Raw genomic sequence first — 26,710 nt, 5'->3', positions numbered from 1 at the left:
AATTAAACAAGATGTCTTTTGTTGTTCTATAAAATTAAAAATAAAATAATTTAAAAGCTAATATTTACTGGTAGGGGCAATATCTTTTTTTTTTTTTTTTTTTTTTTTTTGAGACGGAGCCTCGCTCTGTCACCCAGGCTGGAGTGCAGTGGCATGATCTCGGCTCACTGAAACCTCTGCCTCCCAGGTTCAAGTGAGTCTCCTGCCTCAGTCTCCCGAATAGCTGGGATTACAGGTGCCCATCACCACACCCAGCTACTTTTAGTAGAGATGGAGTTTCACCACGTGGGCCAGGCTGGTCTTAAGCTCCTAACCTCAGGTGATCTGCCTGCCTTGGCCTCCCAAAGTGCTGGGATTACAAGCATGAGCCACCGTACCCAGCCTATCTATTATATTCTTGCCAAAACTGAATGTAGCTAAAAAGATCAAGAATAGTTACATTATCTGTACTTTTACCTGATATTAAATCTGTTTTAAGAAAATCATTGTAAATAACTAGGAATTTAATAATTTTTCTTTTAGCTTAAGAATCAGCTTCTGTTGCTTTCAAATAAGAATCCTAAGTGCTGAAAACTTAAAAACAAGAATTTACTGTAAAGTTATTAAATTTGTGATATCAAAAAGCAAACAGTAGAAAAGTAATGTTTAGTCAGGGATGAAAAAGGGAACATTGCATCTGATACTGCAGAAATTCAAAGGATCATTAGTAGTCACTATGATCCTTTGGAATATATAGAATAAATGAACACAGAATAAATGAACACATAAAATACATTGGAAAATCTAGGAGAAACGAACACACTCCTAGACACATAAAACTTACTAAGATTGAAACAGGAAGAAATCCAAAAACTGAACAGATCAATAATAAGTAAAAAGATCAAATCTGTAATAAAAAGTCTCCCAGTAAAGAAAAGCCCAGGACCCGACTTCACTGCTGAATTATATCAAACATTTAAAGAAGCACTAGTACCAATCCTACTCAAACTATTCTGAAAAACAGGGGACAATGGCATACTTCCAAACTCATTCTCAAAGCCAGTATTACTCTGATACCAAAACCAGACAAAGACACATTAAAAAAAGAAAACTACAGGCCAACATCTCTGATGAACACTGCTGTGAAAATCCTCAACAAAATACTAGCAAACTAAACACAACAATGCATTAAAAATATCATTCATCATGACCAAGTGAGACTTATCCCAGGGATGCAAGGATAGTTCAACATATGCAAATCAATCAATGTGATACATCATATCAACAGAATGAAGGGCAAAAATCATATAATTGTTTTAATTGATACCTAAAAAGCAGTTGATAGGCTGGGCACAGTGGCTCATGCCTGTAATTCCAGCACTTTGGGAGGCTGAGACAGGTGGATCATGAGGTGAGGAGTTCAAGACCAGCCTGGCCAAATGGTGAAACCAATGGTGAAACTGTCTCTACTAAAAATACAAAAATTTGCCAGGCGTGGTGGCACGCACCTGTAATCCCAGCTACTCTGGAAGCTGAGGCAGAGACTTGCTTAAACCCGGGAGGCAGAGGTTGCAGTGAGCTGAGATCACACCACTGCACTCCAGCCTGGGGGACAGAGCAAGACTCCATCTCAAAAAAAAAAAAAAAAAAAAAAAAAAAGCATTTGATGAAGTATAACATCTCTTCATAATAAAAAACCCTCAAAAAACTGGGTATAAAAGGAATACATCTCAACATAATATAAGCTATATATGACAGACCCATGCTGGTATCATACTGAATGGGATAAAAAGTGAAGCTTTTTCTCTAAGATCTGGAACATGACAAAGATCTCCACTTTCACCACTGTTAACACAGTACTGGAAGTCCTAGCAAGAGCAATCACACAAAAGAAAAAAAATAAAGGGCATCTAACTTGCAAAAGAAAAAGTCAAATTATTTTTATTTGTAGACAATATGATCTTATATTTGGAAAAACCTAAAGACTCCCCCCTAAAATGATTAGAACTGATGAACAAATTCAGTAAAACTGCAAGATACAAAATCAAAATACAAAAATCAACAATTTGAAAAACAAATAAAAAAAGTAATCCCTTTTACAATAGCCACGAATACAATTAAATATCTAGGAATTAACTAATATGTGAAATATATCTATAAAGAAAACTATATAACACTGATGAAAGAAATTGAAGAGGACACCAAAAATGGAAAGATATTCCATGTTCATGTATTAGCAGAATCAATATTGTTAAGATGTCCTTACTACCCAAAGCAATCTACAGATTCAATGCAATCTCTATCAAAATACCAATGGCATTCTTCACAGAAAGAGAAAAAATAATCCTAAAATTTATATGGAACCACAAAAGATCCTGCATAGCTGAAGTTATCCTAAGCAAAAAGAACAAAATCAGAAGAATCACATTACTTGACTTTAAATTATACTACAGAGCTATAGTAAACAAAATGGCATGTTACTGGCATAAAAACAGAAACATAGACCAAAGAAACAGAAGAGAGAACCCACAAATAAATCCATATATATACAGTGAGCTCATTTTTGACAATGGTACCAAAAAATACACTGAGGAAAGGACAATCTCTTCAACAAAATGTGCTGGGAAAACTAGATATTCACATGCAGAACAACTAGACCCCTATTTCTCCCCATATACAAAAATCAAATCAAAATGGATTAGAGTCTTAAATCTAAGAACACAAACTATGAAACTACTATGAAACATTGGAAAACTTCTCCAGGACGTTGGTTTGGGCAAAAATTTTCTTCAGTAATAACCCGCAAGCACAGGCAACCAAAGCAAAAATGGACAAATGAGATCACATCAAGTTGTAAAGTTTACGCACAGTGAGGGAAACAATCAACAAAGTGAAGAGACAATCAACAGAATGGGAGAAAATATTTGCAAACTACCCCTCTGACAAAGGATTAATAACCAGAATAGATAAGAAGCTCAAAAAACTCTATAAGAAAGAATTTAATAATCTGATTTAAAATTGGGCAAAAGATATGAATAGGTGTTTCTCAAAAAAATGACATGCAAATGGCAAATAGGCATATGAAAAGATGTTCAAAATCATTGATCATAAGATAAATGCAAATCAAAACTACAATGAGGTGTCATCTCACTCTAGTTTAAATGGTTTATATCCAAAAGACAGGCAATAACAAATGCTGGTGAGGATGTGGAGAAAAGGGAACCCTTGTATACTGTTGGTGGGAATCTAAATTAGTACAAGAACTGTGAATAACAGTATTGAGGTTCCTCAAAAAACTAAAATTAGAGGTATATGATCCAGCAATCCCACTGCTGTGTATATACCCCAAAGAAAGGAAATCAGTATATTGAAGAGATATCTCTATTCCCACATTTATTGTAGCACTGTTCACAGTAGCCAAGATTTGGAAGCAGCCTAAGTGTCCATCAACAGAAGAATGGATAAAGAAAATGTGGTACATATACACAATGGAGTACCATTCATCCATACATAATAATGAGATCCTGTTATTTGCAACAACATGGATGGAACTGGAGGTCATTATATTAAATGAAATAAGCCAGGCACAGAAAGACAAACATCACATGGTCTCACTTATTTGTGGGATATAAAAATCAAAACAATTGAACTCATGAACATAGAGTGTAGAAGTATAGTTACCAGAGTCTGGGAAGGGTAGCAGGGTGGTTGGGAGGAGGTAGGGATGGCTAAAAGATACCAAAAAAATAGAATAAATAAGACCCACTATTTGATAGCATAACAGGATGACTATAGTCAATAATTTAATTGTAATTTTAAAATAACTAAAAGAGTATAATTGGAATGTTTGTAACACAAAGGATAAATGCCTGAGGGCACGAACACCCCATTCTCCATGATGTCATTATTATTCATTGTATGCCTGTATCAAAACATCTCATGTGCCCCATAAATATATACATCTACTATGTACCCACAAAAATAAAAAAATAAAAAGTGAAAAGTAGTGTTTGGAAACTTTTAACAAGAATATGGTAATAATTATCAGTTTACAAAAAAATGAAATTGAGCATGAATGCTCCAGGGAAGAATTTTTGTCCAACATAGATTTCACATCAGTCTAGTTGACAAATATCTAATGAAGAAGAAAGAACATTTAACCATACACTGATGGACCTTGCTGTACAATGAGCCCAATTTAGTGGCTCATTTGGAAACCAAATTTTATGTAAGCCATCAAATAGGTAGAGTCACACACACATTTCCTCAGAACCACAAATGGATACTGCAAACGTACTAAGGACATCTGACCACATTTTCATCTCTTTAGCCAAACCAAGCCTATTATAATATCACCTTTGAATATTAAACCAACTAAACCACCATTTTCTTAGACTAAATGTTCAGTGGATGAAAGAGGAGAGACAAATAAGGAATTATGTTCCAGGTTTTTAAAGACTGCCAAGTTGTTTATTACTTCTCTGCAGATAGACCCAGGGTTTGACTGAGAACAGTGACCATGCAGACCCACACTCTACTAGAAACAACCAAATCTTGCCAAAATTTTCTAGATATTGTATGACTTGAGCCTGGACTTAATTATCTATGTTTCTCTAAAATGGTTCTTCATATCATGAGGTAAATCCTCGAGTACAAAAGCATTCTGCTCATACATATAAAACACAATTGCATGTATGTGAAACTAAGTCATTTTGATAAATGTAGCATTACCATTCAAGATGACTTTAATACTCTATAAGAATAACTGCATGAGGAAGGCAAGTAATATTTTTGTACAGTCAGACATTAAATCTTTTAATGAAATCATGGATTTTTGTGATAATTCAACAGATAATTGTTACAAGAAATATTCTTAAAAGACTTTGTGTTCCATTGTTATTAAATCTGTAAACACATGATAAAAATTCCCAATAGAGTCATAAGATTCTCAAGTCTCACTGCATGACAAGTACGTTCTGTTACACTTATAAACCTAATATTAATAAGAAAGAACTTACACTAAATACTTACTAAGACATTTCTATGGAAAAATAAAATAAAAGGCAAAACTATGTCACTGAAAACAAGAAGCCTCAGCTTTAATAGTCACATCTATGCTGAAATAATACATCTATACAGTGAAAAAATAATTTTTATAAGAAATATTATAATAGATGTTTGCTTATGTCTAAACAATAGAACAAAGGTATCAAGATACAATTGTTTTTGAATACTACTTAATATATGATCAAATAGTAGTTTCTTAAATTGCTGTATGAAAATTTTCCGGGCAACTTTGTAAACTAATGCAAACATATGATAAGTAATAGCTGTTACTTATTCATAATTTGTAGGAGAAATTTGAATATTCTTTCTTGAATATATTAAAAATGAAACACATTATTATTCAGAGACACAAGGAACCCCTTTATAATTCAACTATAGCAAGAACATAGCAAAGTCTTTTGTTAAAAAGCAATCACAGTATGTAACATTCTTTGGGAGAGGGGAGATTGACATTCACACAGGGCCTAAAATGGACCAAGTAATATGTTTGGGGCTTTACATTCTAACTTTGTGAATAAAATTTTTGGAGGTAGAAATTTGCCCAAGATCATACAACTAATGATTAGAGGAGTCCAGCTGAGAACACAGTTCTTTCTGACTCTGCAGGCCAGGCATTTTGCAACATGTACATCCCAAATGTAACTTTTAATCTAGCTGCCACAGACAGAACAAGAAGATTCAGCGTGACACGCTTTTAGAATACCAATCTACTGTCAATGAGTTTTTAATTTCTGTCCTTTGCTAACTCATTTTAACACAAATAATTCTCTTCCTTTATTTCCCATTCTTCTGTCATAAATGATCACCATTTGTGTCAGAAATATAAATTACTTTCAGTATCCACACCGTTCTTTATTAACCTATGTTCCCTTTTAAGTTCAAATGGAAACTTTCTTTTCTAGATATGAACCCCCCCTTCCACTCCATTGCAGTGCAGTTTTCCTCCAAAATACTGTATTTTTCACAAATTAATAGCCCCACAAAGTGTTTTTCTTTGATCAGCATGCAGCCCTTAAATATAGTTTGAGACTGCAATTCCTCATCTTATGGCCATTTCACCAGAGGACGACAGCATAAGAACCATATTGCATTTGGATTTTAAACAGCCTGAATCTAAAAGGCAAAAACCCTGATGTTCTTCCAGGGAGCAATTCCTCTGAGTCATTCCTGAGAAGTGGCTTTGCATCACTGCTCTACTGAAACATAATGATCTTCAGATGCCTCATTCCCTCAAAGGAAACATCGTTAATTGGAGAAAGTAGAAGAAAAAACAATCGGGCCAAGTTTTCTCAGAGGATCTTAATCTGCATTTCACAGCTCATTTATAAGTCCCTCTCTTCTCCTACCCTTTCCACAGCTCCCACAAATACATACAAACATAACTTTTTTTCCCCACAAATTAGTCATTTATAAAGAAACCAATTATTTTTACCATAGTATTTTATAATTGCATTTTAAAAGCCAGTGTTGTAATAAGCACTGCAATCAAATACCAACATGTGAGAGCATCAGATGATTTGCCCAGGATTCTCCATCATGTTAGTGGTCAAATTGAGCAATGAACCTGATTTGCTTCAAGGACTGTCTGTTCAGCCCTGCTCATGTCTTAAAAAGAGAGAGAAAATCAAATTCTTCATGTCAAATCTAAATCCCTAACACAGAATATGGGCCACTGTCATCTTGCACCTAGACAAATTTCACAGCACTCTAACAGGTCACTCTGAAACTCCTTTTGGCATCCACACATGACCTTTTGCCATGTAAATCATAACATGCCAGTCACACCAAGGTTAAAATCCCTTCATGGGCTATGAGACCCTAAATGATAATCTGGTCCCTGGCTACCTCTGAAGCACTATTTCCACCAGGTCTCCCATTTGACTCATGCACTTTCACAACAATGACTTTATTCCCAATTATTATGGTTTTTATTTTTTGTAATTTGTTTTTCTATTTGCAGACCATGTTGCAATACCTGGGCTCTTGCACTTGTGTTTTCTTTCCCTAGAATGCACTTCTTCAAGGTATTTAATTGTCTCTCTCTCTTCTCTTTCTCCTGTTTCATAAAATCTGACTTCTCTGATCATTTCCATCATTCTCTATCCCCTTATTCTGCATTAGCTTTTCTTCCTAGAACTTATCACTAACTGACAGAATACATATGTGTTTAGTATCTCTTACATTAGAATGTAAGCTCCATGAGGGCAAAGATATTGTATGTTCCCACAGTCCCAATACCAGGAATACTGACAGAAACATAGAGGAGTTCAAAAGTGTATGTTGGATTCATTAATTAATGGATGAAAAATAAAATGAGTCAAAATTATTTAGAAACTAAAATTCTAAGTCATGTTTCAGTTCCTAGATTTTAATATTCTTTACTTATCATCATTTCCCCCTTCTTCTGAAATATTTTCTATTTCGAAATGCTGCCCCTTTGCCAATTGCATGTAAACTCAGTAAAACTGCCTGTCAAAGGGCACTTCTCCCTCAGCATTTATTCAAGGGTGGGTATAAAAATAAACTACAACAATCTGACTCCCTATCCCTGAAATTAAGCTGTAAGCCTAGTAACTCCCAAATGCAAGTAGTTGTAACTGATTGATTCCAGTGTTGTAACTTGAAGAGACTTCCAGAGTTGCCTTAGAGTTTGTATCTCCAGCATCTAGCTGTTGTTCTTCTATTCTGAGAGCTACCTGATATTCTTCCATCTGTCCCCCCTTCCCTTTTTGTTTATTGTGATTGTTTTAATGAACCAGAGTCAGTTTCTGTTGCTTATGATCCAAAATCCTAACTAATACACATGATAAGCTTATATTCAATCTGATATGCCTTAAAAAACAAAATTTTAAAAAGGGGCCTCCCAACTCTCTTTTTCTCACTCTGTCTCCTCTCTCCCTCCCACTGTCTGTTCAGTAATCCTCTGGTTGCTCAAATCTCTCCTTTATGGTGGCACCACCCCCATGATTTTAATGCCTCTCCCAATGATTTTAATGTTTCAAAATTATTTATTATTTTTCCCATCTATCAGTATTTACTCAGAGCTGCTGACATGAAGTGGAAGTTAAGATGTAATTAACATGATTAAGCTATAGCACACCAAGTTATCAATAAGTAATAGTATCTTTATCTTATCAGATATCTTTGCATTTCTTTTTTTTTTTTTTTTTTTTGAGATGGAGTCTTGCTCTGTCACCAGGCTGGAGTGCAGTGGCCCAATCTCGGCTCACCTCCCACGTTCAAGCAATTCCTGCCTCAGCCTCCTGAGTAGCTGGGACTATAGGCACATGCCACCACACCCAGCTAATTTTTGTATTTTTAATAGAGATGGAGTTTCACCAGGTTGGCCAGGATGGTTTCCATCTCTTGACCTCATGATCCACCCTCCTTGGCTTCCCAAAGTGCTGGGATTACAGGTGTGAGCCACCGCGCCCAGCCTGCATTTATTTAAAAAGCTACTGTGACTCAAAATGTTTTTTTTTTTTTTAATTTTAGTCAGGGTGACAAAATGAAAAGTTTTAAAGTATAGAAGGTAACATTTTCAAAAGTTCATTAGATAACATCACTTAAACAGCCCATCAATCTGATCATGGTTTAATTAGTCAGAGATAAACAAAAGGCCACAGACCTGACAACTTATCCATCAATAAATAGATTTTAATTGAATTACTTTAGTGTTGTGTTTATAAAGCATACAACCCCATTGCTAATGCAATTAACAGAGTCACAAATAGATTGATGATGTTACTAAATGTGACTAAGGGAACACCCAATCTCCTTTCCTTAAATGTTGGGAGTGGGGGCAGAATCTATGATTTGGGAATACTGCAAAAGCGATGGGATATATAGGCCCCTGATTAGGTTATATCACACTTCACCTAGGCAGAATAACAGAGAGAGAAACAGACTCTCCCTTGCTAGCTTTGAAAATTTAAGCTTTTGTGTTGCTAACAGAGCTTGAGAAAGTGCCACATGGCAAGGATCTAGGGAGTCTCTAGTAGAAAGAGGGGCCCCCTGCTGAAAGCCATCATGAAAGTGGGGATGTCAGTCCTACAACCACAAGGAACTGAATCCTGCCAACAACCATTTGAGCTTGGAAGAGGATCCTATGCTCCAGAAATGGTCACAGCCCAGTGGACACTCTGATGATCTGTGAGACACTGAGCAGAGGACCAGATAAACCTCACCCTGAGAGATACTAAATTATGTTGTTGTAAGCCACTAAGTTTATGTTAATTAATTACAGAACAATAAGAAGCTAATACATTAGTGTCCCAAGGAGAAGAGGAGAGAAAAGTCATGTGCTATAGAACAAACATAGATTGTGGATTTAGTGCATACATTGATCTTTTACTTACTATTAATAGCTTGTCATAGCTACCTCAAAGCATTGATGTGAGGATTAAATCACAAATTTTTTATAGAGAGCTTAAGGCTTTCTGTTAATATTAAACATCTCATAAAAATGAATTTCCTTCTCATTTACTCTCCTACTGTAATTTGGTGGCTGTCACAGCCCACCCATTGACAGCAGTGAGTTTTGCCATGTCAAAGTCCTGGCTGCCCAATTCTGAGCCATTGAAAGAGGGGACGTATAGTACATCAGGATCTTCTCTACTCATCCATTTTCTCACACATGAGTGAGGAAGTGGGTTCTGGAAACTGATACTGACCCAACATCTATTGTCCTGGGTGTTTGGAAACAGGCCATTAAATATCATCCATAGAGGTCCACAAAAGAATGTAGCAAAGTAACTTGTCTATTATTCACTGTGCTTGGACAGCCTTCTACCATGGCTCCTGCTTTTCGTGGTAGTCCACTGTTAAGAAGGTACTAGGCTTCTTACCCATTTGTAGTTTCCATCCTGACATTGACCTAGATTTACCTCCTGGTATTTTGACATTGCAGTGCAGAATCATAGCTGCTTGGAAGTCCCTGTTACTGACCTCCCGCATCTCAGATCAGAAACTTTGTTATCTGGAAACTGCTATCTCATTATAGTAAAAAAGACAGGAATTACCACTGCCATTAAAACTCTTACAGCCCAGCACAATCTGAAATCAGCAGAGTGATTCATGGGTTTCTGGAAACTAAAATTTTGGAATCTAATGCAATATTAATCAACATTAGAGTTTAATGGAATTAAAGTGATTGTAGCATAGTATACCTTAGATCACTTTCAGTGTTTTAGCAATTTTCTACCAGTTAAAGAATATTTTTAACGAATTTAGTGAGCATATTCTAGTTGAATTTCCTAATTTTTTCAGCTTACAAGTTTAATTTTACTCTTCTATGACAGGTGGTTAAGATTTCCTTCTATAATTCTCTCGTACCTGCTTTACTAAAAAGTGATTAGTATTCGTTGTTTCCTTTTTGTTATTATAAGTTAAGAGTATAAAAATCTGACCATTCTCAAATTTTCTGGAAGCTCTGATCATATTTCCTCAAATTTGCAATCATAGTCATGTGTCACTTAACAACGGGGATACATTCTGAGAAATCTGTCATCATGCGATTTTGTCATTCTGTAAACATCATAGAGTACACTTAAACCTAGATCGTGTAGTCTACTACACACCTAGGCCAGCTGGTATAGCCTGTTGCTCCTAGGCTACAAACCTGTACAACATGTTACTGTACTGTATACTGTAGGCAGTTATACCACAATGGTATTTTTGTATCTAAACAAAGGAAAAGTTCATTCTTCAGAACATAAATGTCAAATTTTTAATTACTCATTCCCTGCTATTGATTTTTTTCTGAAAACATTCCTAGTCTTGACACTTTTGGTCTTGTTCCTGTTATCAATCTCAATTCTAATATCACATATTCTAGTTGAATTTCCTATTTTTTCAGCTTACAAGTTTAATTTTACTCCCCTATGACAGGTGGTTAAGATTTTCTTCTATAATTTTCATGGTACTCGTTTAATTTTATTCACAAATCCAATACCATCTTTGGTAATCAGCCTGCACTCAGATTTAATCTTCTCCTCCACACCCCTCCTTCTTCAGGCAGTTGTGTCCCTATTAGAGCACAAAGTATTCTAGAAAATTAAAAGGAATGGGGCCGGGTGCAGTGGCTCACACCTGTAATCCCAGGCCGAGGGAGGCCGAGGCAGGGAGATCACCTGAGGTCAGGAGTTTGAGACCACCCTGGCCAACATGGTGAAACCCTGTCCCTACTAAAAATACAAAAATTAGCCAGGCGTGGTGGCAGGTGCCTGTAATCCCAGCTACTTGGGAGGCTGAGGCAGGAGAATCACTTGAACCCAGGGGGCGGAGGTTGCAGTGAGTCGAGATTGCGCCATTGAAGCAGAGGTTGCAGTAAGCTGAAATTGTGCCATTGCACTCCAGCCTGGGGCACAAGAGCAAGACTTAGTCTCAAAAAAAAAAAAAAAAAAAAAAAAAAGTAACACGTGGTAAGTTTATTTAAAGACTCCTGGATGAGGAAGACAGTTTGTGAAGAGCCTTCCGATAACCCAAGCTAAGGACATCTTTAACAGAATTTTGAAATATCAGTACATAATACATATTTTGCTTGCAGTTTAATTTTAAAATAATGGGTCACAAGTTTAGCATTATATCCGTGATACACCATTGAAGACTGAATTCATGAAGATTGTATTTATATAGAAACAAAGTCTCCGTGTGTCCATCTCTCCTGAATCAACCACGAGTGCTGTATCATAACTCAAGTACACTTATCCACAAACAATAAACTTTAAAAAATAAAGCCATTCAAAAGAATTACTCAATTAGAAGAAGGAATATATTTTAAATACTTACAATTTCTTTAAGATAGCTAGGAATTCCTCAAATTTCTCTGTGGCTCTTTTTGGTCTATATAAAATATGGCCACCATGTGCTCTCTGAACATGGACAGCTATATTGTTAGAATCATCAGGTTGTTGATGTTGACTTTCCTCTTTGCCTTCATTGAGTTCCCTGAACAAGAAAATATAGTATTTTATGCTGTTGTATACTGCATAAAAATTATTTACAGGGACTTTTACTATATTGCAGGAGTATAAATGCACTGTTTTGAGAAAATTTGGCATTTTAAGAACATATTCTTTTTAAATGCATTAGAATGTTTCAATCTCCATAGTACAGTTATATATGTCATTCTGTTACATGTAGAACTTAGAATATATGAAATATTTTCAATGTATAGAATTTGATTATATGTATTATAACTGTCCTGAGCAATTGAAACACCTTTCATAATATATTAGGCTTATGTAATTTAGGAAAATATTTCAAGTCAATGGCTAACATCCTTTATACTCACACATTTGTTTTTCAGTGTTTTTTTTTAGCACCAAGGATAAAATTATATTATTTAACTTTTATTTACCACTGGTAATCTATAAACATCTTGGAAGATAGCCACCATATCTTATTCTTGTGCTATGGTATGTTATACACCTAAATCCCTAAGAGATGTACAAATAAATGACCATTTTCCATTCATATTTCTAGAATTAAGCATTTCTATTAAAAGGTCATTGAAAACTTATAGGCGAGAAATCCAACAACTGCTGTCTGTGTTTAAGAAAAAAATAGTAAGGCAGGTTGCAGAAATGAATCTGGATTACATCTTGATAATAGACCTTTAATTATATACATAGGAAGATTAAAATTAAATATAAGATATTATGTGGAATCATAACAGCAATACTAAATTATCACATTAATATATAACTTGTTGCATTCTTAAATGTGCTGGCTACTCTGGTAACCTTATATGCACATCATCCTGTTAACACTAACCATGTGATATGGTTTGGCTGTGTCCCCACCCAAATCTCATCTTGAATTGTAGCTCCCATAATTCCCATGTATCACAAGAGGGACCCAGTGGGAGATAATGGAATCATGGGGGCAGATCTTTCCTGGACTGTTCTCATGATAGTGAGTAAGTCTCACAAGATCTGATGGTTTTATAAAGGAGAGTTCTCCTACACAAGCTCTCTATTTGCCTGCTCCCATGTAAGACATGACTTTGCTCATTTGCCTTTGAACATGATTGTGAGGCCTCCCCAGCCATGTGGAACTGTGAGTCTATTAAACCTCTTTCCTTTATAAATTTCCCAGTTTTGGGTATGTCTTTATTAGCAGTGTAAGAACAGATGACTACAGTAAATTGGTACCAGTAACGTGTGGAAGTGACTTTGGAACTGGGTAACAGGCAGAGTTTGCAACAGTTTGGAAGGCTCAGAAGACAGGAGGATGTGGGAAATTTTGTAACTTCCTAGAGACTTGTCAAATGGCTTTGAGCAAAATGCTGATAGTGATATGGGCAAAAAAGTCTAGGCTGAGTTGGTCTCAGATGGAGATGAGGAACTTGTCAGAAACTTAAAGGTGACTCTTGCTATGTTTTAGCAGAGACTGGCAGCATTTTGCACCTTCCCTAGAGATCTATAGCACTTTGAACTTGAGGGAGATGATTTAGAATATCTAGCAGAAGAAATTTCTATGCTGCAAAGTGTTCAAGAGGTGATTTGGGTGCTATTAAATGCATTCAGCTTTATGTATTCACAAAGATATGGTTTGGAATTGGAACTTATGTTTAAAAGGGAAGCAGAGCATAAAAGTTCAGAAAATTTGCAGCCTGAAAATGCAGTAGAAAAGAAAAACCTATTTTCTGAGGAGAAATTCAAGGTGGCTGCAGAAATTTGCGTAAGTAACAAGGTGCCAAATGTTACTCTCCAAGACAATGGGGAAAATGTCTCCAGGCCATATCAGAGATCTTCATGGCAGCCCCCACCATCACAAGCCACAGGGCCTAGGAGGAAAAAATGGTTTCATGGGTCTCGCCCAGAGCCTTGCTGCTTTGTGCAGTCTCAGGACTTGGTGCCCTGTGTCCCAGCGTGGCCAAAAGGGGCCAACGTAGAAGTCAAACCATTGCTTCAGAGGGTGCAAGTTTACACATGGTGTTGAGCCTGCAGGTGCACAGAAGTCAAAAATTGAGGTTTGGGAACCTCTGCCTAGATTTCAGAGTCTCATAGGCAGAAGGGACCTGCCTTGTCTCAGATGAGACTTTGGACTCTGGACTTTTGAGTTAATGCTGAAATGAGTTAAGACTTTGGGGGACTGTTGGGAAGGTACAATTGGTTTTGAAATGGGAGGACATGAGATTTTGGAGGGGCCAGAGTCAGAATGATATGGTTTAGCTGTGTCCCCACCCAAATCCCATCTTGAATTGTAGCTCCTTAATTCCCACGTGTTGTGGGAGGGACCGAGTGGGAGGTATCTGAATCATGGGGGCAGGTCTTTCCCATGCTGTTCTCATGATAGTAAGTCTCATGAGATCTGATGGTTTTATAAAGGACAGTTCTCCTACACAAGCTCTGTCTTTGCCTGCTGCCATGTAAGATGTGACTTTGCACCTCCTCCACCTTCTACCATGATTATGAGTCCTACCCCAGCCATGTGGAACTGTTAGTCAACTAAACCTCTTTCCTTTATAAATTACTCAGTCTCAGGTATATCTTTATTAGCAGTGTGAGAACAGATGAATACACAATACACCATGTGAGTAGGCAATATTATCCTCAGTTTATAAAATAAGGAAATTGTAACTAAAAGAGTTTATATAAATTTTCTAAACTCTCACAGCTAGTAGAGCTGGAAAGACTTTTTGCATCCTTCTGCTTTTCAAAATTACCTGTACCTTTGAATTTTTAATAAAACTTGATACTGGGTAAAATCTGATTCCTGTAAGTCTAATTTGGTAACCTAATTCTTTAGATTATTCTTAATCCCTATAGATTTTTTTTTTTTTTTTTTTGAGATGGAGTCTTGCTCTGTCACCTAGGCTGGAGTGCAGTGGTACGATCTCAGCTCACTGCAAGCTCTGCCTCCTGGGTTCACACCATTCTCCTGCCTCAGCCTCCTGAGTAGCTGGGACTACAGGCGCCTACCACCACACCCGGCTAATTGTTTTTTGCATTTTTAGTAGAGATGGGGTTTCACAGTGTTAGCCAGGATGGTCTTGTTCTCCTGACCTCGTGATCCACCCACCTCTGCCTCTCAAAGTGCTGGGATTACAGGTGTGAGCCACCACGCCTGGCCTCAATACATATAGATTTTTTTCCAAACAAATTCTACATGTTCCATGATAAGATTTTTCCAAAATACATAACATTTGTATTGTCATGTTACTTGTATGTGTGATAATATTTCTGTATCTAATGTAATTAGGAGTTTTTAATTTTATAATTTGAATGATCACTGTGGTTGCATAGAAAATTTTTTTCCCTTTTTCTTTAGTAATAAGCTATATTACGTAGCTCTCCCTTTTCAGTTGGCTATCTTAAGGATTTTTCAGGTAGTAATAAAGAGGCACAGATAAAACAAATTAGAAAGAAATATATTGCTTTAAATGCATTTTTTTTTAAAGAAGGGATCTTTGTCACCCAGGATGGAGTACAATGGCATGATCTCAGATCACTGCAACCTCTGCCTCCCAGCTCATGCAATCCTCCCACCTCACCCTCCCAAGTAGCTGTTACTACAGGTGCAAACCACCAATGCCCAGCTAATTTTTTTTAAGAGATGGTTTTTGCCATGTTGGCCAGGCTGGTCTCAAACTCCTGAGCTCAAAGTGATCCACTCCTGCCTTGACCTCCCAAAGTGCTAGGATTACAGGCATGAGTCACTATGCTCAGCCCCAAATGCATGTTTTTTAAAAAAGAAAAACTGATAATTCATGAGCTAAGATCAGATCTCAAAAAATGAGAAAAAGAAAGAGTAAGTTATACTCAAAATAAGTATAAGGAAATATATAATAAAGGAGAAAAATTGTTAGAGTAATAAAACAAAAATTTAGTTATTTAGAAATCTAATAATCTTGCAAAAATAATGTATAATAAATTTGGCAAAAAATTTTTGAGAACAAAAACAGAAAAGGCAGACATAAATTATGTCAGAAATGGAAAAGAAGACTTCATCACAGATCCCACAGATAGAAAAAGATAGAAAGATTGTATTATGAAAACTTCATGCCAATAAATTTGAAAATTTAGATGAACAAATACTTACAAAACTACAAATTACCAAACTGACACAAGTAGAAATATAAAATTTTAATTGTTCAAATATTTTAAAGAATACAACTAAGAACCTTCCTACCAAGAAAACTCCTTGTCAAAATGGTCCTATTGGTGAATTCTAACAAACTCTTAATAAGTAAACCCAGCCAGGCGTGTCGGCTCATGCCTGTAATCCCAGAACTTTGGGAGGCTGAGGCGGGTGGATTACGAGGTCAGGAGATCGAGACCATCCTAGCTAACACAGTGAAACCCTGTCTCTACTAAAAATATAAAAAAATTAGCCAGGCATGGTGGCGGGTGCCTGTAGTCCCAGCTACTCGGGAGACTAAGGCAGGTGAGTGGTGTGAGCCCAGGAGGTGGAGCTTGCAGTGAGCTGAGATCACGCCACTGCACTCCAGCCTGGGGAACAAAGCAAGACTCTGTCTCAAAATAAATAAATAAATAAATAAATAAATAAATAAACAAACCCGGATGGCCGAATAGGAACAGCTCCGGTCTACAGCTCCCAGCGTAAGCGACGCAGAAGACGGGTGATTTCTGCATTTCCATCTGAGGTACCGGGTTCATCTCACTAGGGAGTGCCAGACAGTGGGCGCAGGCCAGTGGGTGCGCGTACCCTGCGCGAGCCGAAGCAGGGCGAGGCATTGCCTCACCTGGGAAGCGCAACGGGTCAGGGAGTTCCCTTTCCGAGTCAAAGAAAGGGGTGACGGACACACCTGGAAAACTCGGGTCACTCCCACCCGAATATTGCGCGTTTCAGACCGGCTTAAAAAACGGCGCACCACGAGACTATATCCCACACCTGGCTCGGAGGGTCCTACGCCCTCGGAATCTCGCTGATTGCTAGCACAGCAGTCTGAGATCAAACTGCAAGGCGGCAGCGAGGCTGGGAGAGGGGCGCCGGCCATTGCCCAGGCTTGCTTAGGTAAACAAAGCAGCCAGGAAGCTCGAACTGGGTGGAGCCCACCACAGCTCAAGGAGGCCTGCCTGCCTCTGTAGGCTCCACCTCTGGGGGCAGGGCACAGACAAACAAAAAGACAGCAGTAACCTCTGCAGACTTAAATGTCCCTGTCTGACAGCTTTGAAGAGAGCAGTCGTTCTCCCAGTACGCAGCTGGAGATCTGAGAACGGGCAGACTGCCTCCTCAAGTGGGTCCCTGACCCCTGACCCCTGAGCAGCCTAACTGGGAGGCACCCTCCAGCAGGGGCACACTGACACCTCACACGGCAGGGTACTCCAACAGACCTGCAGCTGAGGGTCCTGTCTGTTAGAAGGAAAACTAACAAACAGAAAGGACATCCACACCGAAAACCCATCTGTACATCACCATCATCAAAGACCAAAAGTAGATAAAACCACAAAGATGGGGAGAAAACAGAACAGAAAAACAGGAAACTCTAAAATGCAGAGTGCCTCTCCTCCTCCAAAGGAACGCAGTTCCTCACCAGCAACGGAACAAAGCTGGATGGAGAATGATTTTGACGAGCTGAGAGAAGAAGGCTTCAGACGATCAAATTACTCTGAGCTACGGGAGGACATTCAAACCAAAGGCAAAGAAGTTGAAAACTTTGAAAAAAATTTAGAAGAATGTATAACTAGAATAACCAATACAGAGAAGTGCTTAAAGGAGCTGATGGAGCTGAAAACCAAGGCTCGAGAACTACGTGAAGAATGCAGAAGCCTCAGGAGCCGATGTGATCAACTGGAAGAAACGGTATCAGCAACGGAAGATGAAATGAATGAAACGAAGCGAGAAGGGAAGTCTAGAGAAAAAAGAATGAAAAGAAATGAGCAAAGCCTCCAAGAAATATGGGACTATGTGAAAAGACCAAATCTACGTCTGATTGGTGTACCTGAAAGTAATGCGGAGAATGAAACCAAGTTGGAAAACACTCTGCAGGATATTATCCAGGAGAACTTCCCCAATCTAGCAAGGCAGGCCAACGTTCAGATTCAGGAAATACAGAGAACGCCACAAAGATACTCCTCGAGAAGAGCAAGTCCAAGACACATAATTGTCAGATTCACCAAAGTTGAAATGAAGGAAAAAATGTTAAGGGCAGCCAGACAGAAAGGTCGGGTTACCCTCAAAGGGAAGCCCATCAGACTAACAGCGGATCTCTCGGCAGAAACCCTACAAGCCAGAAGAGAGTGGGGGCCAATATTCAACATTCTTAAAGAAAAGAATTTTCAACCCAGAATTTCATATCCAGCCAAACTAAGCTTCATAAGTGAAGGAGAAATAAAATACTTTACAGAAAAGCAAATGCTGACCGATTTTGTCACCACCAGGCCTGCCCTAAAAGAGCTCCTGAAGGAAGCGCTAAATATGGAAAGGAACAACCGGTACCAGCCGCTGCAAAATCATGACAAAATGTAAAGACCATCAAGACTAGGAAGAAACTGCATCAACTAACGAGCAAAATCACCAGCTAACATCATAATGACAGGATCAAATTCACACATAACAATATTAACTTTAAATGTAAACGGACTAAATTCTCCAATTAAAAGACACAGACTGGCAAGTTGGATAAAGAGTCAAGACCCATCAGTGTGCTGTATTCAGGAAACCCATCTCACGTGCAGAGACACACATAGGCTCAAAATAAAAGGATGGAGGAAGATCTACCAAGCAAATGGACAACAAAAAAAGGCAGGGGTTGCAATCCTAGTCTCTGATAAAACAGACTTTAAACCAACAAAGATCAAAAGAGACAAAGAAGGCCATTACATAATGGTAAAGGGATCAATTCAACAAGGGGAGCTAAGTATCCTAAATATTTATGCACCCAATACAGGAGCACCCAGATTCATAAAGCAAGTCCTGAGTGACCTACAAAGAGACTTAGACTCCCACACATTAATAATGGGAGACTTTAACACCCCACTGTCAACATTAGACAGATCAACGAGACAGAAAGTCAACAAGGATACCCAGGAATTGAACTCAGCTCTGCACCAAGCGGACCTAATAGACATCTACAGAACTCTCCACCCCAAATCAACAGAATATACATTTTTTTCAGCACCACACCACACCTATTCCAAAATTGACCACATAGTTGGAAGTAAAGCTCTCCTCAGCAAATGTAAAAGAACAGAAATTATAACAAACTATCTCTCAGACCACAGTGCAATCAAACTAGAACTCAGGATTAAGAATCTCACTCAAAGCCGCTCAACTACATGGAAACTGAACAACCTGCTCCTGAATGACTGCTGGGTACATAAAGAAATGAAGGCAGAAATAAAGATGTTCTTTGAAACCAACGAGAACAAAGACACAACATACCAGAATCTCTGGGACGCATTCAAAGCAGTGTGCAGAGGGAAATTTATAGCAGTAAATGCCCACAAGAGAAAGCAGGAAAGATCCAAAATTGACACCCTAACATCACAATTAAAAGAACTAGAAAAGCAAGAGCAAACACATTCAAAAGCTAGCAGAAGGCAAGAAATAACTAAAATCAGAGCAGAACTGAAGGAAATAGAGACACAAAAAACCCTTCAAAAAATTAATGAATCCAGGAGCTGGTTTTTTGAAAGGATCAACAAAATTGATAGACCGCTAGCAAGACTAATAAAGAAAAAAAGAGAGAAGAATCAAATAGACGCAATAAAAAATGATAAAGGGGATATCACCACCGATCCCACAGAAATACAAACTACCATCAGAGAATACTACAAACACCTCTACGCAAATAAACTGAAAATCTAGAAGAAATGGATACATTCCTCGACACATACACTCTCCCAAGACTAAACCAGGAAGAAGTTGAATCTCTGAATAGACCAATAACAGGAGCTGAAACTGTGGCAATAATCAATAGTTTACCAACCAAAAAGAGTCCAGGACCAGATGGATTCACAGCCGAATTCTACCAGAGGTACAAGGAGGAACTGGTACCATTCCTTCTGAAACTATTCCAATCAATAGAAAAAGAGGGAATCCTCCCTAACTCATTTTATGAGGCCAGCATCATTCTGATACCAAAGCCTGGCAGAGACACAACCAAAAAAGAGAATTTTAGACCAATATCCTTGATGAACATTGATGCAAAAATCCTCAATAAAATACTGGCAAACCGAATCCAGCAGCACATCAAAAAGCTTATCCACCATGATCAAGTGGGCTTCATCCCTGGGATGCAAGGCTGGTTCAACATACGCAAATCAATAAATGTAATCCAGCATATAAACAGAGCCAAAGACAAAAACCACATGATTATCTCAATAGATGCAGAAAAAGCCTTTGACAAAATTCAACAACCCTTCATGCTAAAAACTCTCAATAAATTAGGTATTGATGGGACATATTTCAAAATAATAAGAGCTATCTATGACAAACCCACAGCCAATATCATACTGAATGGGCAAAAACTGGAAGCATTCCCTTTGAAAACTGGCACAAGACAGGGATGCCCTCTCTCACCACTCCTATTCAACATAGTGTTGGAAGTTCTGGCCAGGGCAATCAGGCAGGAGAAGGAAATAAAGAGTATTCAATTAGGAAAAGAGGAAGTCAAATTGTCCCTGTTTGCAGACGACATGATTGTTTATCTAGAAAACCCCATTGTCTCAGCCCAAAATCTCCTTAAGCTGATAAGCAACTTCAACAAAGTCTCAGGATACAAAATCAATGTACAAAAATCACAAGCATTCTTATACACCAACAACAGACAAACAGAGAGCCAAATCATGAGTGAACTCCCATTCACAATTGCTTCAAAGAGAATAAAATACCTAGGAATCCAACTTACAAGGGATGTGAAGCACCTCTTCAAGGTGAACTACAAACCACTGCTCAAGGAAATAAAAGAGGATACAAACAAATGGAAGAACATTCCTTGCTCATGGGTAGGAAGAATCAATATCGTGAAAATGGCCATACTGCCCAAGGTAATTTACAGATTCAATGCCATCCCCATCAAGCTACCAATGACTTTCTTCACAGAATTGGAAAAAACTACTTCAAAGTTCATATGGAACCAAAAGAGAGCCTGCATCGCCAAGTCAATCCTAAGCCAAAAGAACAAAGCTGGAGGCATCACACTACCTGACTTCAAACTATACTACAAGGCTACAGTAACCAAAACAGCATGGTACTGGTACCAAAACAGAAATATAGATCAATGGAACAGAACAGAGCCCTCAGAAATAACGCCGCTTACCTACAACCATCTGATCTTTGACAAACCTGAGAAAAACAAGCAATGGGGAAAGGATTCCCTATTTAATAAATGGTGCTGGCAAAACTGGCTAGCCATATGTAGAAAGCTGAAACTGGATCCCTTCCTTACACCTTAAACAAAAATCAATTCAAGATGGATTAAAGATTTAAACGTTAGACCTAAAACCATAAAAACCCTAGAAGAAAACCTAGGCATTACCATTCAGGACATAGGCGTGGGCAAGGACTTCATGTCCAAAACACCAAAAGCAATGGCAACAAATGCCAAAATTGACAAATGGGATCTAATTAAACTAAAGAGCTTCTGCACAGCAAAAGAAACTACCATCAGAGTGAACAGGCAACCTACAACATGGGAGAAAATTTTCGCAACCTACTCATCTGACAAAGGGCTAATATCCAGAATCTACAGTGAACTCAAACAAATTTACAAGAAAAAAACAAACAACCCCATCAAAAAGTGGGCGAAGGACATGAACAGGCACTTCTCAAAAGAAGACATTTATGCAGCCAAAAAACACATGAAAAAATGCTCATCATCACTGGCCATCAGAGAAATGCAAATCAAAACCACTATGAGATATCATCTCACACCAGTTAGAATGGCAATCATTAAAAAGTCAGGAAACAACAGGTGCTGGAGAGGATGTGGAGAAATAGGAACACTTTTACACTGTTGGTGGGACTGTAAACTAGTTCAACCATTGTGGAAGTCAGTGTGGCGATTCCTCAGGGATCTAGAACTAGAAATACCATTTGACCCAGCCATCCCATTACTGGGTATATACCCAAATGACTATAAATCATGCTGCTATAAAGACACATGCACACGTATGTTTATTGCGGCATTATTCACAATAGCAAAGACTTGGAACCAACCCAAATGTCCAACAATGATAGACTGGATTAAGAAAATGTGGCACATATACACCATGGAATATTATGCAGCCATAAAAAATGATGAGTTCATATCCTTTGTAGGGACATGGATGAAATTGGAAACCATCATTCTCAGTAAACTATCGCAAGAACAAAAAACCAAACACCGCATATTCTCACTCATAGGTGGGAATTGAACAACGAGATCACATGGACACAGGAAGGGGAATATCATACTCTGGGGACTGTGGTGGGGAGGGGGGAGGGGGGAGGGATAGCATTGGGAGATATACCTAATGCTAGATGACGAGTTAGTGGGTGCAGCGCACCAGCATGGCACGTGTATACATATGTAACTAACCTGCACAATGTGCACATGTACCCTAAAACTTAAAGTATTAAAAAAAAAAAAAAAAAACCCAAATGCTTTCAGAAAAATACAAAAGTCATATGTAGTTTCCAGCAAGTTTTATGAGGCCAGCCTAGCCTTGATATCAATAGCAGGTAAGGAAATTACCAGAAAGGAAGATTACAAGCCAGTGTCACTGATTACAGATGCAAAATTTCTAAACAAAATATTAACACTAAATTCAGGGATAATTTTAGAAGATAACAAAGCCTCCGCTATTTGGGAATATATCAGGAATACTATTCCAGGATTGTTATTTAACCCATTAACAAAATACGGGAGGAAAAAATAATGGGTATCTAAAAAAACACCTCATATGGTTCAATATCTATTTGTAATACAAACTGTTAGCAAACTAGAAATAGAAATGAAACTTAATATGACAAAATTATTTACACAAAATACAGCAAATATTATACTGAAGGTGAAATTTTGAAAACTTTGCCCCTGGAATCAGAAACGTCATGGATATTGCTTTAATTGATTCAACATTCTAGTGAAGGTCCTAAGCATTAAAATTAAAATAACTACAAAATGTAAGAATTGGAAAGGACAAGTAAAGCTGTTATTTTTTGCAGATGACATGATCTTATACATGGAATATCCAAAAGAATCCACAGATATTATAACTGACAATAAAATTGGTATAAAAGTTCAATATACAAAAATCAGCCATACTTCTGTCGTTATGTTCCTTACATATGAATGCACGAAGGCACTGATAGAATAATCAGTTCCATAAATATGTAATTTAAAGCTGTTAAAAATAATATGAAAATTTATTTGTGTTGTGAAAAATAATCATAGGTACCATTACAATATAAAAATGGGGGACCTACTTTGCTTGCCAGGAAAAGATGTTATATGTCAGGGACAGAAGGATTTAAGCTGAGACATAAAAAAATGAAAAGGAGCTAGACAAAGAATATTCCAGGGAGAAGGTATCAGGCATTCTCCTGTAAAATAAACTTCTATAGATACTAAATTTTTGTTTAAAAATGTTTTTATCCTATCAAGTAGCCACTGTACAATATATGAATAGACTATGAATCTGTTCATGCATTTTGGCATAACATCCAATTATTTATGGATTAATTTTTATTCCAGATAAATAATAGAGATACATAAAATAATGTACTCAATTGGATTGTTACACTATAGAACTAGTAATTAAAAAGGCAATTTTTCCTTTCTCTGATGTTGACATTTTAAGGTTTTTGGTATTGTTTGTATTAATTATTAAACAAATAAAAAAGAATATTCATAATATATTGCAAGTTAAAGAGTAACAAAAATGAATCTTAATGTACCCACCCAGGTTTTTAAAAATGGAACCTTATCAGCTACTGTACAACTATTTCTCTAGGTGACATGTCCCTCATTCCAAGATAAGTAACCACTATCCTGAATTTTGTTTCTAGTATTCTCTTGGTTTTCATTACAGATTTATCAAAGATATATGTATTCATTTACAAAGACCATTTTAGTTTTTTATATTTTAAACTTTATAGAAATGAAGTGATTCTTATGGATTCTGTAACTTGCTTTTCTTGTTGTATTCAACATTGTGTACATGAGATTTAATGACTAATTCATTCATTTTATTGCTTTATGAGATTTCATTATATGTATGTACCACAAAGACTTTGGGGGGAGTTTGTGTGTTTTGTTTTTTCATTTTTCTAGTCTGTAGGGAATTGGATTTTTGTTAAGTTTGTTCGGTTTTTTGTTTTGTATACAAACTTGGCTACTATGACCAGTCTTATATAAGTAAGACTTCTCCAAGAGATGCTTAAGAGTAAAAGGTTATTCCCAAAAGCTAGGATATGGAGAGCCTCGGAAATTATAGACTCCAAAATTGGGGGGTATATCCTTCCTATCCATATGATAAGAAGTGAGGACAAAAGGCATCACTCTTCCAATGCTGGAGATCCCTTCCCTCCTTCAGGGTATGGCCCTCCACTCCAACCTTTCTCCGTCCTCTCTGTGGTCTAAGAGGAAAGGCAAGGGTGCAGGTTTTCGAGAATGTGTCAGTAAGGGCCACTAAATATGACCTTCCTTGGTCCTCTTTGTGGTCTAGGAGGAAAACAAGTGTTTCCGCTGCTGCTTCAGTGAGCGCAACTATTCCAAACAGCAGGGTCCAGGGACCATTGCAGGTTATTGGGAGGGGAAGAAAAAAAAAAACAGAACAGTCCTAACCGCGAGTGATCCGCCAGCCTCGGCCTCCCGAGGTGCCGGGATTGCAGACGGAGTCTCGTTAACTCAGTGCTCAATGGCGCCCAGGCTGGAGTGCAGTGGCGTGATCTCGGCTCGCTACAACCACCTCCCAGCCGCCTGCCTTGGCCTCCCTAAGTGCCGAGATTGCAGCCTCTGCCTGGCAGCCACCCCGTCTGGGAAGTGAGGAGCGTCTCCGCCTGACTGCCCATCATCTGGGATGTGAGGAGCCCCTCTGCCTGGCTGCCCAGTCTGGAAAGTGAGGAGCATCTCTGCCCGACCGCCATCCCATCTAGGAAGTGAGGAGCGCCTCTTCCCGGCCGCCATCACATCTGGGAAGTGAGGAGCCTCTCTGCCCGGCCGCCCATCGTCTGAGATGTGGGGAGCACCTCTGCCCTGCCGCCCCGTCCGGGATGTGAGGAGTGTCTCTGCCCGGCCGCCCTGTCTGAGAAGTGAGGAGACCCTCTGCCTGGCAACCGCCCCATCTGAGAAGTGAGGAGCCCCTCCGCCCGGCAGCCACCCCATCTGAGAAGTGAGGAGCGTCCTCCCTCCTCGTCCGGGAGGGAGGTGGAGGGGTCAGCCCCCCGCCCGGCCAGCCGCCCCGTCCGGGAGGTGAGGGGAGCCTCTGCCCGGCCGCCCCTACCGGGAAGTGATGAGCCCCTCTGCCCGGCCAGCCGCCTCGTCCGGGAGGGAGGTGGGGGGGTCAGCCCCCCGCCTGGCCAGCCGCCCCATCCGGGAGGCGAGGGGTGCCTCTGCCCGGCCGCCCCTACTGGGAAGTGAGGAGCCCCTCTGCCCGGCCAGCCGCCCCGTCCGGGAGGGAGGTGGGGGGGTCAGCCCCCCCTCCCGGCCAGCCGCCCCATTCGGGAGGGAGGTGGGGGGGTCAGCCCCCCGCCCGGCCAGCCGCCCCGTCCGGGAGGGAGGTGGGGGGATCAGCCCCCCGCCTGGCCAGCCGCCCCGTCCGGGAGGGAGGTGGGGGGATCAGCCCCCTGCCCGGCCAGCCGCCCTGTCCAGGAGGTGGGGGGGCGCCTCTGCCCGGCCGCCCCTACTGGGAAGTGAGGAGCCCCTCTGCCCGGCCAGCCGCTCTGTCTGGGAGGGAGGTGGGGGGGTCAGCCCCCGGCCCGGCCAGCTGCCCCGTCCGGGAGGGAGGTGGGGGGGTTAGCCCCCCGCCTGGCCAGCCGCCCCATCCGGGAGGTGAGGGGCGCCTCTGCCCAGCCGCCCCTTCTGGGAAGTGAGGAGCCCCTCTGCCCGGCCAGCCGCCCCGTCCGGGAGGGAGGTGGGGGGGTCAGCCCCCCGCCCGGCCAGCCGCCCCGTCCGGGAGGGAGGTGGGGGGGTCAGCCCCCCGCCCGGCCAGCCGCCCCGTCCGGGAGGGAGGTGGGGGGGTCAGCACCCCGCCCGGCCAGCCGCCCCGTCCGGGAGGGAGGTGGGGGGGTCAGCCCCCCGCCCGGCCAGCCGCCCCGTCCGGGAGGGAGGTGGGGGGGGTCAGCCCCCCGCCCGGCCAGCCGCCCCGTCCGGGAGGGAGGTGGGGGGTCAGCCCCCCGCCCGGCCAGCCGCCCCGTCCGGGAGGGAGGTGGGGGGTCAGCCCCCCGCCCGGCCAGCCGCCCCGTCCGGGAGGGAGGTGGGGGGTCAGCCCCCCGCCCGGCCAGCCGCCCCGTCCGGGAGGGAGGTGGGGGGGTCAGCCCCCCGCCCGGCCAGCCGCCCCGTCCGGGAGGGAGGAGGGGGGTCAGCCCCCCGCCCGGCCAGCCGCCCCGTCCGGGAGGGAGGTGGGGGGGTCAGCCCCCCGCCCGGCCAGCCGCCCCGTCCGGGAGGGAGGTGGGGGGATCAGCCCCCCACCCGGCCAGCCGCCCTGTCCGGGAGGTGAGGGGCGCCTCTGCCCGGCCGCCCCTACCGGGAAGTGATGAGCCCCTCTGC

The 26,710-nt window shown here is 40.4% G+C and overlaps 1 protein-coding gene across 3 annotated transcripts in view; it reads right to left on the bottom strand.

The window, feature by feature from the left end:
* The window catches only part of CNBD1 (cyclic nucleotide binding domain containing 1), a 636,725-nt gene that overhangs the window by 540,841 nt on the left and 69,174 nt on the right, over positions 1-26,710 (bottom strand). For all 3 annotated transcript variants that reach the window (XM_055116708.2, XM_057303048.1, XM_063606847.1), the window contains exon 4: positions 11,836-11,994. In XM_055116708.2, the coding sequence (XP_054972683.2) occupies positions 11,836-11,994 (159 nt within the window). The remainder of the gene's footprint in view (positions 1-11,835; positions 11,995-26,710) is intronic.

The sequence above is a fragment of the Pan paniscus genome, chromosome 7, assembly GCF_029289425.2.
Source record: "Pan paniscus chromosome 7, NHGRI_mPanPan1-v2.0_pri, whole genome shotgun sequence".
NCBI classification, from domain to species: domain Eukaryota; kingdom Metazoa; phylum Chordata; class Mammalia; order Primates; family Hominidae; genus Pan; species Pan paniscus.
This window is presented reverse-complemented; position numbering and strand designations above follow the sequence as displayed.